The sequence below is a fragment of the Sorex araneus genome, chromosome 6 (genome assembly GCF_027595985.1).
Source record: "Sorex araneus isolate mSorAra2 chromosome 6, mSorAra2.pri, whole genome shotgun sequence".
In the NCBI taxonomy this organism is placed as follows: Eukaryota; Metazoa; Chordata; class Mammalia; order Eulipotyphla; family Soricidae; genus Sorex; species Sorex araneus.
The window spans coordinates 47,482,274-47,499,177 of NC_073307.1; the positions used below are offsets into that span (position 1 = coordinate 47,482,274).

General features: G+C 47.5%; 2 protein-coding genes across 2 annotated transcripts in view; one reads left to right on the top strand and one right to left on the bottom strand.

The window, feature by feature from the left end:
* Positions 1-3,902: 3,902 nt before the first annotated feature.
* On the bottom strand, positions 3,903-6,252 carry TIGD6 (tigger transposable element derived 6). The gene is given in 10 exon segments (XM_012935482.2): positions 3,903-3,959; positions 3,961-4,182; positions 4,400-4,444; positions 4,446-4,970; positions 4,972-5,100; positions 5,135-5,172; positions 5,175-5,250; positions 5,435-5,582; positions 5,584-5,677; positions 6,078-6,252. Coding segments are annotated over 10 exon segments (1,509 nt in total).
* A 6,979-nt stretch (positions 6,253-13,231) lies between these two features.
* The window catches only part of HMGXB3 (HMG-box containing 3), a 43,544-nt gene continuing 39,871 nt past the window's right edge, over positions 13,232-16,904 (top strand). Inside the window, exons 1-2 of the mRNA XM_055141345.1 lie at positions 13,232-13,381; positions 16,151-16,289. Of these exons, the coding sequence (XP_054997320.1) occupies positions 16,153-16,289 (137 nt within the window). The 5' untranslated portion in view covers positions 13,232-13,381; positions 16,151-16,152. The remainder of the gene's footprint in view (positions 13,382-16,150; positions 16,290-16,904) is intronic.

A 16,904-nucleotide genomic window follows, 5' to 3' on the forward strand; every position in this document is an offset into this window, starting at 1 on the left:
AATGAGTATTGTGTACTTTCTAAAAATTAAATTTTTTTACATTCTTATGACTTAGGAATAGATACTTTTTTTAAATTAATTAATTAATTTATTTATTTATTTATTGCTTTTTTGGGTCACACCTAGTGATACACAGGGGTTTCTCCTGGCTCTGCACTCAGGAATTACCCCTGGCGGTGCTCAGGGGACCATATGGGACTATCATCCCATTGCTCATCAATTTGCTCCAGTGGGCACCAGTAACGTCTCCATTGTGAGACTTGTTACTGTTTTTGGCATATTGAATATGGCACGGGTAGCTTGTCAGGCTCTGCCGTTCGGGCAAGATACTCTCAGTAGCTTGCCGGGCTCTGCAAGAGGGGCGGAGAAATCGAACCCGGGTCGGCCGCGTGCAAGTCAAACGCCCTACCCGCTGTGCTATCACTCCAGCCCATGACTTGCACACTCATATTTATTGTCTTCTCTTTCCACAACCGGTCATTCTCCTTGTCTGGAAATTGAGAGGCACGCTGAGCTCTGTCCCCCATGATCCTGGCTTAAATGACTCTTAGATTAACCCTGTCTTCCAATCGCTTCAGCTTTTTCCTCTAATGCACCAACCTTAAGACTGAGCTGTAAGCACAAAATACTTCTTCTTACATTAGATGATTCCTGTTAATTCTTTGAATGCAGAGGGATATGCCTCTACTGAATACTTGGGTTGCAGGAAAGGCACTCAAGAGAATTAGAAGGTGCCAGGGTTAAGCCAGAACAATAGTATAGTGGGTACGGTGTTTGCCTTGCAGAAGGCATCCCATATGGTCCCTGAGCACTACCAGGAGTAATTCCTGGGTACAGAGTCAGGAATATCTACTGAGCATCGCCAGTGTGGCCCTAATTAAAAAAAAAAAAAAACAGAATGTACCAGGGTTACCAAATCAACCGTTATTAACAGCATTGGACTGAGAACAGATGATTTTTGTAATAGATATTGTTGGGAAGTATTTAATGACAATGAAAGAGAGAAGTGCTAGAATCCAGCTAGACCAGCAGGTTCCAACTACTGGTCAAGTGGTTGAAAATCTTTAATTTTCAATCACTGAGCTACATATGTGGAATATAAAGCAACAAAGAAAGGGATTTGACAATCCCAACACTAACAAACCCTGATATTTTCTAGAGAACTGTGAACTAAGGGGGCTGAAGAGGGGAACCTGTGGGATAGTGGTGGAGGGATCTTGAAAGAATAGCGTAGTAACTCTGCAATTATAGAAGACCTCAATAGTATTATAAACTATCACTGTCTATATCACTGTCATCCCGTTGTTCATCGATTTACTCGAGCGGGTGCCAGTAACGTCTCCATTTGTCCCAGCCCTGAGATTTTAGCAGCCTCTCCTTACTCGTTTTTCCCAAGGATTGGAGGGTCTTTTCAGGGTCAGGGAAATGAGACCTGTTGTTACTGTATTTGGTATATCGAATATGCCACAGGGAGCTTGGCAGGCTCTTCCAGAAAAAAAAAATATAATCTATAATACCTCAATAAAAAAATTAACTCAAAAAGTCACAGAGAGACCATTAATTCTTAAAGTGTGGTCTCTGGACCACATGAACATCAACTGGGAACTTGTTAAAATACAAATTACTGAGCCTCATCTATGACCCACTGAAACAGAAATTGTGAAGGTGGGTTTGAGCAAACTTTCCAAGTCATTTTGAAGAAAGCTAAACCTTAGAAACCACAGAGCTTGCTGGAAAAAAAAAGTTGACTCCAGTAAGTTTATGTGCTTCTCCTATTATTAATCCTTGAGTTGCCAAATTATTCTGCTCATTCAAATCACCTAGGGAATTTTAAAAACAATCAATGCATAGGACGCATTACCAAAGACTTATTTGTTTGATCCATGATAAGGACTAGGCTCTGGGAATTCTGGAAATATTCTGGAAATTCCTTTTTTTTTTTTCCCCTAACCAATGACCTGAGGCCATTAAGTTACCAAAACCACCTTAGCAAATGATGAGAGGGATTATGCTCAGGCCTTTATATCTGATCTAGGTGCTTTCTGGCCGACTGAGACATCTTTTGGGTTGTCTCTTGTTGTAAATTCCTATCAGCAGACTCATAATTGCCTTGTGGGCGGCACTAGTTTTAACCAGCAGCCTTGCACTTGCTGGATCACTATAAATCATATTCGGGATCCCTCATGCTGGGGATCAAAAAGAGCAGGGTTGTCCTGTCACCTCAGTGCCTGTGATGGCACGGGATTTTGAACTCATTTTCCTGTGCTTGTCAGGCAAGCATGTTGAACCAATGAGCCATCTTCTGTTTCCTCTACAGAAAAAATAAATAAATAAATAAATAAATAAATAAATAAATAAATAAAACATGGGTGGTGGTGGTAGAAGGAATTCCATCCCGTCATCCAGTGGTGTCCAAGGGTTCCTCCCAGAAGTGCTTGAGGTGGCAGGGATCAAACCTGAGTCTCCAACATGCAAAGTATGCATTCTGTCCTGTGAGCTCTCTTCCTGAGCCCTGGAAATTTGTTAGAATTCCTCTAGTTGGGGCTGGAGTGATAGTACAGTGGGTAGGGCATTTACCTTGCATGTGACTGACCTGGGTTCAATCCCCAGAATCCCATATGCTCTGCACTGCCAGGAGTAATTCCTGAGTGCAGAGGCTGGAGTAACCTCTGAGCATTGCAGGGTGTGAACAGAAAGATCCAATCAATCAATAATAAAATAAAGTTCCTCTAATGAACAGAAGTACAGACAAGTTTGGGAATCACTGGTTTAATGGAAAGATAAGCAGATGCCTATAGAGTGGTGGCAATAATCTGTAAAAACATGCCAAGAGGATGAGCTCAACCTAAAATCCCCTGAGCTCTGAATAGACATAGGAACATGAAAGTGCCATTTGAAAATTGTGACCTGAAAAGGTAATTTGGACCTTGGAGGCAGATCAGCCAGTGACCTAAAGCCATTTCAAGCACAGAAACTGTATGACCGCTAGTTATATAAATTTGGACATTAAGTGTAACTTTTCCCTTTTTTTCTTATTTTAAGCTTATTTGTGAACTGGAGCGATAGCACAGCAGGTAGGGCATTTGCCTTGCATGCGGCTGACTCAGGTTTGATTTCCTCTGTCCCTCTTGGAGAACCCAGCAAGCTATCGAGAGTATCCCGCCCGCATGGCAGAGCCTGGCAAGCTACCCGTGCCATATTCAATATGCCAAAAACAGTAACAAGTCTCACAATGGAGACATTACTGGTGTCCAATTGAGCAAATTGATGAACAGGAGAGTGCTACATTGCAAGCTTATTTGTAAACTCAAAGGTGAACAGAGATAATGCTGAGTTGTCTGTGTTTCTTTCCAGTTCCTTTTCCTCTTGGTTCCCTTTCCTCAGGCAATAATGCACAACCTGGGTTGTTTTTTGTTAAATGTTTTTGAATTTAAAAAACTCATGCCTTGTATTTGTTTTGTTTTGCAAAACACCTGTTTATCACCTTGCTCAAGTGTAAATGTTCCCTTATGCTTTTATGTTTTCCTTTTGTACTTAAAAAAAAATGATGATAAGCGTATCAATTAAACATAGGAATTTAATTCCATTTCCAAATTTCATTTAAGGCTCAGAGAGATAGTACCAGGGTTAAGGCATTCGCCTTGCATGCAGTCATTCTGGTCCCATCCCTACCCTACAAGGTCTTTTAAGCACCTGGGAGCAACCCTCAAGCACAGCTGGTAGCAGCTCCCTCCAGCATCCCTGGGTGGATCCCAGAACAAACACAAAAACACCATTCAGGGAAGTCCCTAATTATTTCAGAGTACTCAAATGTTGTGATATACTATTGACAATTTATGTCCAATGCCTATTTTTTAAAAATTTATGCTTGTAAACTACATATTTGAAAGTGTAAGAAGCAGTTAATTCCTATATCTTTTTCTTTGAAGAAAATCTATCATTTTGGTATCAACAAGAGTTTTGTGCCATTATCTTCATTAAGTATTCATTTATACTATTTAGGTGTCCAAAAATGGCATCTGGAACAACTACACATGAGTAAAGGAAGTACCCAATCTTCTGTACACTTGAGACGGCCTCTGAGATGGTGACTTTTGGCTGCTGGGGTAAAGAGGCCTCCTCCCCTGCATCTTTCCATCCAGCTTCATCAGTGTTTTTGCCAGCCACATGCCCTGAAGGCTCCTGTGTCCATTAGCTACTGAGGGATGAAGTCCTAAGCAGCAGTGGGGCTAGAGTGATAGCCAGCGGGTAGGGTGTTTGCCTTCCACTCGGCCAACCTGAGTTCGATTCCCAGAATCCCATATGGTCCCCTGAGCATCATCAGGAATAATTCCTGAGTGCAGAGCCAGGAGTAACTCCTGTGCATCGCCAGTTATGACCCAAAAAGTAAAAGAAAGAAAAAGTCATCAGCAGCAGTGACAAGATCCTGGAAATTGATTTGATTTTAGGACACAGCCATTAAAAGCCACCGAGTGCCCCAACTTTTTAATGGTGGTATCCAGTTCACGGGCTTTTGCTCCTGTGCTAGGATCTGACATATCCACAGGGACAATGCCTGCCTTTGGCCAGCACTTCCCCGCCTACTATCGGGCTGCAGCAGTCATGGCTGCAGCTAGCTTGATGCTGACGTTTCCTTTGCCCTCACTGCTGTTGGGGTTGAGGAGGTTTGGGAGGAGGCTCCTGTACAGCACTGTCCTGTTGTGAACGACGCCAAGATTCAGGGGCTGCAGAATCACAGTGGAGTTTGCAGGCAGATGCCCCCCTCGAATCCTTCCTGGTCCTGGCAGCCTGTGGAGGGGGCAGTTGCCCGTCAGCAGGGGGATCCAGCTTTCTGTCTGCTTCATCCCGGCATCCACTTGCATCAGCCTCTTGTTGAACAGCTCCTGGGTCATGCAGGCCCCCTGGTCAGCTCAGAAATCACAAGGCAGGGCCTGGACATTCCTGAGACAGTGAGGGTTGGCTGACTTACCCAACGGTCAATGGTCTCGTTTCTTTAGTCCCTGACGCATTGGAACAAAGGAGTGCTGTCAACAATTGCTTTGCTTCCTTGCCCCCTCCACAATGGACTCCTTTAGTAGTAAGCATGTGCTGGAGAAGCAACTGGGAACCCCCCTCCTGCTCTGCTCCCCCCCACCCCCGGCTTATCAGTGGTAAAGATATCATCTGGGTTCTAGTCAGCTTTATAATTTCCTAGGCTTGCCACTCATTAGCCTTATCTATTCCCAGCCCAGTTATTAACTTGTCACTATCCTCTCCACAGATTCCCTATGTTGTGTGGGGGCCACACCTGGCAGTACTCAGGGCTTATTCCTGGCTCTGCCCTTAGGAATTACTCCTGGCGGTGCCCAGGGGACCATATGGGATGCTGGGGGTTGAATCCAAGTAGGCCGCATTGCAAGGCAAGTGCTCTACCCCCTGGACTCTTCCCTCCAGCCCCTCTACAGACTGGTTCTGAGGCAATTCCATGATGAGCCCTAGGTAGGTTGAAGTAGCCCACACTAGCCTGGAAATTGTCATAGTCAAACATATTGGCCAAGCTGAGTGTTTTCTTTTGAATAGCAGAGCCAGTCACAGAACTTTTAGGCATACAATTCTTGAAACCAAGCAAAAAGAGCCTTAGTAGTGTCATCACAGAGTGCATTCCTCATTCTTGACTGCTGGGATCCCACAGATGTCTCTTCAAATTTGACAGGATTTTTTTTTTTTTTTTTGGTTTTTGGGTCACACCTGGCGATGCACAGGGGTTACTCCTGGCTCTTCACTCAGGAATTACCCCTGGCGGTGCTCAGGGGACCATATGGGATGCTGGGATTAGAACCCGGGTCGGCCGCGTGCAAGGCAAACGCCCTACCCGCTGTGCTATCGCTCCAGCCCCGACAGGATTTTTTTTTAATATAAAGATATTTATTATTAGATGTTAGAAATCTTTTTTTTCCTTTTGTGTCATACCCGGCAATGCACAGGGGTTACTCCTGGCTTTGCACTCAGGAATTACTTCTGGTGGTGCTCAGGAGACCATATGGGATGCTGGGAATTGAACCCGGATTGGCCGAGTGCAAGGCAAATGCCCTACCCGCTGTGCTATCGCTCCAGACCCTTGACAGGATCTTTTAAGAACGGAGACAAAATAGGAGTGAAACCGAATTCTTCCCCTACGTGGCCTTTCTTCTTGCCTGAGTTTCCCGCTCCCACAACTTTTATTTTCTCTTCCAGGGAGAATTGCCAGTGTTTCTTGTTCCCCACGTTAGCCATATCCAGCGTGAGGGCTAGGCCACAACCACTAAGGCTGTGGCAGTTCGTCCTGGAGGCTTTTGATGCCAGAAATGTGGAAAACTGAGAAGACAAATTGGGGGTGCTAATCAGGAACCAAAGACAGTGAAGACCCCCAAAGGAAGGTTTTTGTACAGTTTAAAAATTGCTTCTAGGAAATGAGAACGTAAGGCTATACGTAATAGAAGATAGGCTTCATGCTCTATGAAGAAAATTGTTTTGGTTTTGGACTATATACAGTGGTGCTCAGGGCTTGCTCCTGGCTTTGAGCTCAGGGATCTCTCCTGGCAGTGCTCTGGGCACCATATGGCAAGCCAGAAATAGAATCTGAGTTGGCCATGTGCAAGGAAAGCACTCTGCCCACTGGACTATTTCTCCAACTCCATGCCATTGACATTTTAGAGAGATCATTAATATAATAATATTATATATAATATTATATATAATATTCATATATAAACACAGTTTAAAATAGAAGAGACATTATAGATAGCCTACGGTCAATGGCCTTAAACTGCTGGGCCATGGACAGCTGCCAGTCCGCGGGCATAGAAAAGCTGAAAACCGCTACTGTGCTGGTTATAACTGCCAATTATCCGTGGGCCCAGTACAGGAGAGATGTTGGACTGTTCCAGAAAAATGGTGATTGGAGACTCGGCCCTTACGAAATATGCAACAGGATATAAACTAGATGGATCTATGAGGAAATTTATGAATGGCTGAGAGAAATGTGAATTAACATTTACACAAACACCTAACGATGCATTGGGAAGTCAGAAAGTGGAAAAAAATAGAAACTGAAAAATTCCCTATGGGCCCCGAATTAGGAAAAATGTAGTGCCCACCATAATGACTAAATATATGAATACATTGAGTCTTTGGCAAAAAATAAGGTGCATCAGGGGCTGGAGCGATAGCACAGCGGGTAGGGCGTCTGCCTTGCACGCGGCCAACCCGGGTTCGATTCCCAGCATCTCATATGGTCCCCAGAGCACCACTGGGAGTGATTCCTGAGTGCATGAGCCAGGAGTAACCCCTGTGCATCACCAGGTATGACCCAAAAAAAAAAAAAAAAAAAGGTGCAGCAGGCCATTGTGGTGTTTGTTAAATATAAAACAAAAGGTTGAACTTATAAGGCAAATTAGAACCTGGAATCATTGGTGGGGAAAGAGAGTTGATTACAGTTTAACAAGAAAGAACGAAGGGACCCAGATATCCTGAAAGCCTTAAAAAGCATGCTACGATATGGAACGAAAAATATTATTCAAAATATAGTTAGATATAAATCAATGTCTAACGAACCCTTTGTGCTAATTTGACGCAATTTATGAGTTGTATTTGTGAACCCTGCATGCCATGCTTCAGCAACTTAGTTTTAATTCTGTGCAATCACAACAAGCAAGACAGAAGCCTTTTTGCCTAATCTCTTGCTGCAATGAAGTCATAAATTAGATGCATACTTAGAAAATGAATATAAATATAGACACAAAATGGAATAAAGCAGAGATCTCCTTCAACACCTGAAAAAATTTGCTCAGGGGTCCTGAACTTTTGCCACAGCTGGACTGCGGCACCCACCCAATCAGAGTCACAAGCAGTCACTTGCTTCCACAGTCCAAAATTGCCTCCATGCCCCCAGCCAGACTCCACAGTCTCAGGATGGACCTCACTGAGATGCAATATGCTGAAAATTCGGGTATGAGGGTTTTGTGACTGAAATCTCCAGGCTCTTTGGGATTGGGATGGCCTACCTCCCCCCCTCACCTCCCTGCATCTCCGGAAGCCCTGACAGTCATGTCCATAATCCAAAACCACCATCCAGTTGCAAACCATAATGCACAAAAGGAGAGAGAGAGAGAGAGAGAGAGAGAGCAAGAAGAAAGATGTCTACCACAAAGGCAAACAGGGGTGTGGAGGTGGGGGTGGGAAGGGGTGGGAGGGAAACCAGAGATATTATAGCACTGTCCTCCTGTTGTTCATCAATTTGCTCGAGCGGGCACCAGTAACATCTGTGAGACTTGTTACTGTTTTCGGCATATCGAATACACCATGGGGAGCTTGCCAGGCTCTGCCATGCCTGGCAAGGATACTCTCGGTAGCTTGCAGGGCTCTCCGAGAGGGACGGACGAATCGAACCCAGGTCGGCTGCATGCAAGGCAAATGCCCTACCCTCTGTGCTATCACTCCAGTCCCATCATTGACAGTATTGCAAATTATGTGCCTAATTTTTTTAAAAAAGATCTACACCCCTATCCTCACATAAATGTCAATTAACATCTCAGGTTTATCTTTTAGTTTTAAATACAAAAAGATTGGGGCCAGAGAGATAGTACAGCAGCTAAGGCACTTGCCTTGCACATAACCGACCTGGGTTTGACCCCAGGCATCCCATATGATCCCTGGAGGACCGCCGGTAGTGATTCCTGAACGCAGAACCAGGAATAACTCCTCAGCACTGCAAGGTGTGGCCACAAAACTTCCAAAAAGATAAAAAGGTACTTATGTGGTGATAGGTTTTTATTACTGAATGAGGGTCATTTCTGTACATTTTCTGGTAACTCAGATTAACCACAATTTTTAGAAGTATTATAGTAATCATTTGCAATTTCTTTTTTTTCTTTTTAGAGTTTTATTACGATATGTAATTAAATTTTTAATCCATTTTCATCTGCAATTTCTGTACTAAGTTTTAAGAAAGCAATCTCCGACTTTTAAGTAGAAAAGTAAACTGAAGGGGATGCCAGGGTTATTGGCGGTGGAAAATGTGCACTTGTGGAGGGATAGGTGTTGAAACATTGTATGACTGAAACCCAATCATGAATAGCTTTGTGATGGTCTATTTCATGGTGATTCGATTAAAAAAAAAAAAAAGTAGTGACTTCAGAATGTCTTTTTCTCCCATTCTCATTAAAAAAAAATTTTTAAGTATTTGGGCCATATACATAGTGGTGCTCAGGGCTTACTCTTGGCTCTGCACTCAGGGATCATTCCTGGCAGGCTTGAAGGACCATATGGGGTGCCAGGGAATGAACCTGGGTTAGTTGCATGCAAAGCAAGCACTCTACCTATTTTAATATCTCTCTGGCCCCACTTTTAAGTGAAGAGGATGAACTCAACCAGGAAGGTATTAGAATCGGAATCTGATATTTGGGCTTCTCCTAGGGCTGGAGCGATAGCACAGCGGGTAGGGCGTTTGCCTTGCACACGGCCGACCCGGATTTGATTCCCCAGCACCTCTTGGAGAGCCCAGCAAGCTACCAAGAGTATCTAGCCCGCACGGCAGAGCCTGGCAAGCTACCCGTAGCATACTGATATGCCAAAAACAGTAACAAGTCTCACAATGGAGATGTTACTGGTGCCCGCTTGAGCAAATCAATGAGCAACGGGATGACAGTGATACAGTGATTTGGGCTTCTCCCTATTACTACTCCACTGCACTGTAGTACTGTCGTCCCATTGTTCATCGATTTGCTCAAGCGGGCACCAGTAACATCTCCATTGTGAAACTTGTTACTGTTTTTGGTATATCTAATACCACGGGGAGTTTGCCAGGCTCTGCCGTGCGGGCGGGATACTCTTGGTAGCTTGTCGGGCTTTCTGAGAGAGACGGAGGAATTGAACCCGGATTGGCTGAATGAAAATCTCTATGAGGAAACATGTGTATGTGTGTGTAAATAGAAGGTGCTAGGGAACCATGCAATGCCAGATATTGAACTTGGGGCCTTTGCAAGTCAGTCAAATGCTCTAGTCTTTGAGCTATCTTCATAGGCCCTGGTATTCAGATTTTAAAATTGCATCCTGCCCTGCTTCAGCCTACTGGAATAAAACAGAATTCAACAGTAGCAGTTCTCTTAACTGCCTGCTTAGAATTTTTGTCATGAGAGGTCTCCAAAGGATAAAAAAAATTGACTTCTATTATTGCCACAAACCTATCTATTTATTTATGGTATTCTCTATGTGCCCAACACTGTCACTGATGCTGGCAATGCAGAGATGAGTGGAGCACAGTGCCACTCTTGAGACTACCAGGGGAGAAAAGAAGTCAAAAGCCAGTATGAATGGAATGCTATAATGGAGGTGAGGGTACTGAGCTAGAAGTAGAGTTGATCAACTAGGGTATGGTATGGGTGAGGAATACATTTCAAAAAGGGAACAGTACTGATTCTGAGCCCAAAATAATAGGTATGAATCCTGAGATGGAAGGAAATGTGAATAAAGACTTTTAGGTACAAAAGAAAATGGCATGTTCAGGAAAAAAAAAGCAAGTCTTAGAACCAGGGCCAAAGTCCAGAGAAGCTCAAATTCTAGCTTGATTCTGGCTTCTTTGAGGGAGAGGAGGGTGTTCATGAGAGAACTGGTATGTACCCAGTGGTACTCAAGTGCTATGCCTGGTTCTGTGCTTGGGGGTCACTCCTAGCAGCACTCAGGGACCAGACAGGCTGAGGATTGAACCAGGCTCTGCTAGCCAGACAAGTGCCCGCCTGTGCTATCTTGTCAGCCTCCTAAGGACACTTTTAAAATTAAAGGTTTTTTGAAAAAACAAACAAAAAACAGGGCTTGATTAGATTTCCATTTTATTTATTTTGGGGGAGGGTGGGAGCATACCCTTTCTAGCCTACTACTCCAACAGGCAAAGCCAGGCCTTTGAGCTATCTCCAGGGCCTAGATTAGCATGTTAAAAAGATTCCTTTGGTTGAAAGGTGGAGAATTTAATAGATAAAGCCCATTTTCCTGAGAGGTGGCCCTACATTTGAAGATAACAGTAGCTAGCACAGCAGCCCAAATAGTATACAGCTGAGTTCAACAGGAAGCTACTGAAGTCCTTAAGGAGTCAAAGGACTGCTGCCTGAAGATCAGAAGAAAAAACAGGATACCTAGGAAGTAGCTACCAGAATCCAGCTGTGAGGTACTTTGGGGCTGACTGTAACCCTGGATATGGCATCCCATGAGGGACTGGGGGTGCAAAAGTATCAGGGTCCAGATTTCTGGCTTGAACTATGCAATTCCATGATTGATGGTTCCAATTACTAGATGAGAATCAGTTATTGGGGCTCTACTTTGAGAACAGATTTTACTTTACATGCTGGAGGGCAGGGCAGGAATTCAAACCTAAGGAGGCAAAGCACTAAGGCACTGTCCTAAACAGTGACGGGGTATGGGAAGGGAGTGAAGCAAAGCTAAACCCATTTTGGAGCTCAAGTCTGAGAAGTTTGGATCTAGGTGAAAGAGAAAGGTTTGAAGTGGTAAGTGACCTAATCAGTGGAGGAAGAAAACAATAAGCAAACAAAACCCACCTGTTGTGACAGATTGTAGAGGGGACCAGGAAAAAAAGAAAATCAAACTGGTTGTGGCGCAGAGCAGTTTGTAGGGGGACCAAGAATGGAGGTGGCAAGACAGTGTTGATGTCGGTGGGCCCCACAAGGTGGCTATGTGAAGCCGGGAGGAGAAAGACCGTCACTTTCTCCTGATCTGCCTCTGCCACCTGGGACCCAGAGTTACTGGGTTCTTGTCTCCCCTGGCAGAAAAGAATTTCAGGAGTAGACAAGCAGTGAAATAAAACATTTTATTTGGAGGTTTTGAAGGGAAGGAGGGAGAGAAAGTGAGAGAGGGTGGAGCATGCTCAAGAGAGAACCCGGGCAGAGAGAGCCCCTACACACATCCCAGCCTTAAACATGAAACCATGAATGTACACATCTCAAGAAGGAAGCTGCAGGCGCCACAGTGCTCAGCCACGTGGGCTCAAACAGCACATGGGCTCAGACAGCATATGCGCCCTTCCTTTGCTCAAGGTGGCTTTTATAGGGTATGTTCTGGGGACGTCTTGGTCCAGAACGTTCTGAATCTTCCCTGGGCTGAACCACTAAGATTAACCAGATTAAGGGGGAGGAACTTCCTTCATGGGGAGGGGTCCAATCTCCTCTGGGTCTAGTTGGCCCTTTGGACTTTTACTTCCCAGGAACTTCATCCTAAATTCTGGTGGCTTTCTTCCCTAGAAGCCTCATGGCCATGCACCCTCTTCCCTGTCCATCTGTCTGCCTAGCTCAGTATCAGACGAGGCAGGCAGGCGGCTCCAGGGGCTGACCAGTGGTTAAAACAACAACAAACAACAACAACAACAACAACAACAACACGGAGCAGAGGGAAACACTTGCAAGTCACGGAGGAAGATCGGTGAGGGCACAAACCAAAGCGGGCCAGTCGGCCACATCAGTGGGGGCGGGAGGAGGTGGGGGGGCAAACGAATAACTGATTCCTGAGCCTCTCCACAGGGTCCTTCAATCCGGCCTGAATCAGCCCAGGACGGGATCATTTCGGTGTGGGGCGGTGGGAGGCGCGGGGGCAGGTCACATTCCCGGGTGGGGGTGGGGGTGGGGGATGGAGGGCTGCGGGATGCGGCAGTGGATCCGGGCACTACCGCCGGCACTCCACGTGGTTCCCCGAGAACTGCCAGGGCGTGATTCCTGGGCGCAGGGTCAGGGGTCAGCCCTGAGCGCTGCCGGGTGTGGCCCCTAACCCCAATAGTAATAATAATGATGATGATGATGATGATGATGATGATGATGATGATGATGATGATATAATGAATGAAATGACCCTGTCCGGAACCGGCAGCACGCCGGGGGCCCACGCGGCGCCCCCGCCCCCCGCGTCTCCGGCCGGAAGCAGTCCGTCGGCGCACCGCCCCCCAGAGAAACCGGGGCCGCCGCGCCTGCGCAGGAGCCGCCGCGTCACGCGCCGCCGGCCGCTTCCGGTGCGCCGCGGGGGCCGCCGGGACGGGTCTCCCGGGCGATCCGGGGCCGCCGCCGCCTCCGCCGCCGCCGCCACCGCGCAGGCTGCCTTCGCGCCGCGCCGTCGCAGGCGCTGGGGCAGGGGCTCCCGCGCCCGCCCGCCCGCCGCCACCGCCTCGCGTCGCGACTCCGCGCCGTGTGTCGCCGCGCGGGGCCGCGGGGCCGGGGCTCCTCGGGCGCCCGGGATGCGCGCGCGAGCCCTGGCCGCCCCCGCCCCGTCGCCGGCCGCCGCCAGCCTCGCGGAGCGCGCGCGCGCCCGCCCGCCCCGTCGCCTCGCCCACGGCCCGGGGGATGTGAGCCGCGCCGCCTGCACGCCGCGCCGGGTGAGTGCGGGCGCGGGCGGCGGGGACGGGCCCGCGCCGGCCCCGGGCCAGGGCGCACGGCACGGGGGCCCGGGGGGCTGGGAACGGCGGGTCTTGGAGCAGAGTGGCGTGTTCAAGGTCATAGAACTCTGCAGGCCCCGGTGTAAGGCGTGAGTTTGCTGCTGCTGCTTTATTTTTTTTGCATTGCTGTTTTGAGGCCTCGGGTCCGAGAACCAGTCTCGACTGGGACTTCAAAGCGGGTGCGGACACGCACCCACCCAGCTAGCCCTGCCCGCGCTCCTTCAAGGTGGTTTTTAATGGCCCTCTTTCCTTGTGTCCCTGCCAAATCCCATGTTGCCTCTTCCCCCCACCCCCCTACTTCTTCTTTAAACAGATGCGCTCCCGCAGTTCACTGCATTTTCTCGCAGGACTCTCAAGGGCTGAGAAGTCAGGTACTAAGGGCAAAAGTGGCGCAGTCCTACGTCGCCTTCGCTCGAACTCTCGCTTCCTTTATCCTTTGCTGTAGCCTCTCGCTTCTCCAGCCCAGTGGTGGGGTTGCCTTTTCTCCCAGTCATCTCTGGTTGGTCTGCTTTGGGAGAGGAATGAAGGGTTACGTGGAACTAGAAAGAAAGCTAGGCAGAGAATAGGCGGGCCTGACCTGCAGTGTGGCTTTAAATTGTTGGTGAGATTTTGGTCTGCGTGTTCGTAAAAGAATTTTCCTAGGATTCATAATCATCTGAAACGAGCCTTGTCTCGCACCAAGTTCGGAGCCACCGCATCAGCCACTGCATCCTCATGAGGCAGGGAAATTTGGGGCAGGGAAAGTACTTGTCTGAGATCACTTAACTTGATTTGGAACCAGATCTCCTGCTGTGGCAAGGTGCTCATTTCCTTATTCTACTTTATCACGTGTGGTTTGAGCCCCAGACAGCAGTGTGTGGCCCTTTCCCGGGAATCTTAAAATGTTGCCTTACAGGTTTTTAGTAGCAATTATATTCATTTTCATAAAATTACAAATTTCTAGGAACTTTTCTCTCACCACGGGTTGAGTAAAAAAATTGGCTGCAAAGAATCTAATTCTGTATGTGCGTGCGTGCGTGCGTGCGTGCGTGTGTGTGTGTGTATTGTATGTGTATGTATGTGTGTAGACACACACCTGGAGGTGGTGCTTCTGGTCCATATGGGTACTGGGGATTGAACCTGTGTCTGCTGTGTGCAAGTGCCAACTTTCTGTACCAACTTTCTGGCCCCCAAATGCCAAAGAGGTTGATGAAAAGTGCTGTGATTTAGAGAGTTGCCAATGGAGATAGGGAACAATATGGTATAATGGAAAAAAAAAAGACTTGAAAAATAAGAACTTTTAAATACAAAACTTGTTTTTCAAGCCTCTTTTTTGGATGAGGTGGCTTCAGGCCAGTCATTACATTTCTCAGCAACATGAGTCCTTTTTTTGCCAGGGGTGGGGTGGGGGCGAGGGAGCCCACTCTTGATGCTGCTGAGGGGTTTCTCCTGGCTCTGCACTCAGGAATCACACCTGGCGGTGATGCCTGGTAATTGAACCTGGGTCATCCTTTTGCAAGACAGCGCCTTCTCTCCTCTGCTAGCTCTCTGGCCCCCAGATGAGTCATCCTGAATAACGAACTCTTTATTTTATGTAGCACTTCCCAGAAATCTGTGATATTCATGAAGCCTGATAACATTTCTTTGAATATATGAGAGAATTGGACTTAAAGCAGTAAAGGACCTATCAAAGGTCACCGCAAACAAGAGTATAAAGAAATCTTGGCTGGAGTGATTGTATAGTGGGTCGGGTGTCTGCCTTGCATGCAGGACCCCATATTGTCCTGAGTCCTGCCAGGAGTGATCCCTGCACACTGCCTGGTATGGCCCAAAAACCAAATAACAGCACTGGAAAGGAAATAGTATACGCCTAGCACCTGCTGATCTAGCTTGATCCCCAACACCACATGATCCCCCGAGCATAGATGCTGCCCTGTGCGTGAGAGTGAACAGCACCCCATTCTCAGGCCCTTGCATTGAACCACCAGCCTGCTGGCCCAGAATTGCTGGTGGGTCTGCTAGACCTCCTGAGCACTGCTTGGGAGGACCCACCACCATGCTCCCCTCGACTTCCCCCAAGAAGAAATCTTGGCATATGGGCATTTAATGTATGTCTGAACTGCATGTTGGAAGAATTACTGAATGACTTATTGAAGCAGTTTGCTCATGGTGATGGATGAAGCAGGAGGGAGAGGCTAGAATATGTAGGGGGAGGGTGTTTGGGCCACACCGGTGGTGCTCAGCGTCACTCCTGGTGGTGCTTGTGGGACCCTGGGGGTCCAGCCAGAGTCAGCTGCATGTAAGCCAAGTACCGTAACCCCTATAGAACTGGTACTTGGCGGGGATTAGATTATTCAACTCTTGGCCAGGTATTTTTGCCTTTTACCATAGGGAAGTCTTACAGCATGGGGGTGATTGGTGAGGAGAAGGTCTATTGTGTATATTCCAGGAATGAGTGTGAGTGGAAGGATGGCCTATAAACTGGTGACCCTAAATTTGCCTCTTGAGAGGACTCATCTTTTGGGCAAGTGTCAAGTGTGCCCATCTCAATGCCCTCATGAGAGTCTGATTTGGAAGGACCACCCCCTGGTGGATGAGCACTGGATTCTTAAGATCTGTGGGGTGTGGGAAATGAGTGAGCGGCAGGTAGAGATTAGGCATCCCTGGATCAGGAGGCACCTGCTTCCTTGGGGGCAGTCTTAAAGCATGCTTGTGTTCCCGTCCCTCCAGCCATGGATGCATCGTATGATGGTACTGAGGTAACTGTCGTGATGGAGGAAATTGAGGAAGCCTACTGTTACACCGCCCCCGGGCCACCCAAGAAGAAAAAAAAGTACAAAATACATGGAGAAAAGGCCAAGAAACCCAGGTGAGCCGACGTACTCATCTCTCCCCTTCCTTTGTTGTCACTGTGCTGATGGGATGGGGGGGCGGCAGTGGCTGTCACACACAGTGGGATGTGGCGGGCGGTGAACTTTGTCATGGAGCTGGGGCCCCCAGACAGCAGGGCTGCTGGGACTGTTCTCTTGGCAGGTGGGGCAACAGCCCAGCTTGGATTCCGGTCTTCTGCCGGTGAGGTAGTGATCTACCACCAAGCCACTCCCAGCCCCTAGCCAGCACGGTTCAATAGCAGCAGGAATTTGTAAATAGAAGCTGCTAGAAGCTGTTGTGGTGGCTTTAAGACTGTATCAGGGTTCATCGTGAGTAGTGAATACCCTATCAATTGTTGGCATCTCCTTTGGGGCTATGATAGGGAGGGAGATGGAAAATGGGAAGGTACCAGTGATCTCTGTAAACAGCATCCAGAATTGTAGTTCTCATCTCCCCTTTTGGACTGGAGCGATAGCACAGCCGGATGGGCGTTTGCCTTGCACGCAGCCGACCCGGGTTCGATTCCTCCATCCCTCTGGCGAGCCCAGCACCTACCAAGAGCCTGGCAAGCTCCCCGTGGTGTATTCGATATGCCAAAAACAGTAACAAAGAG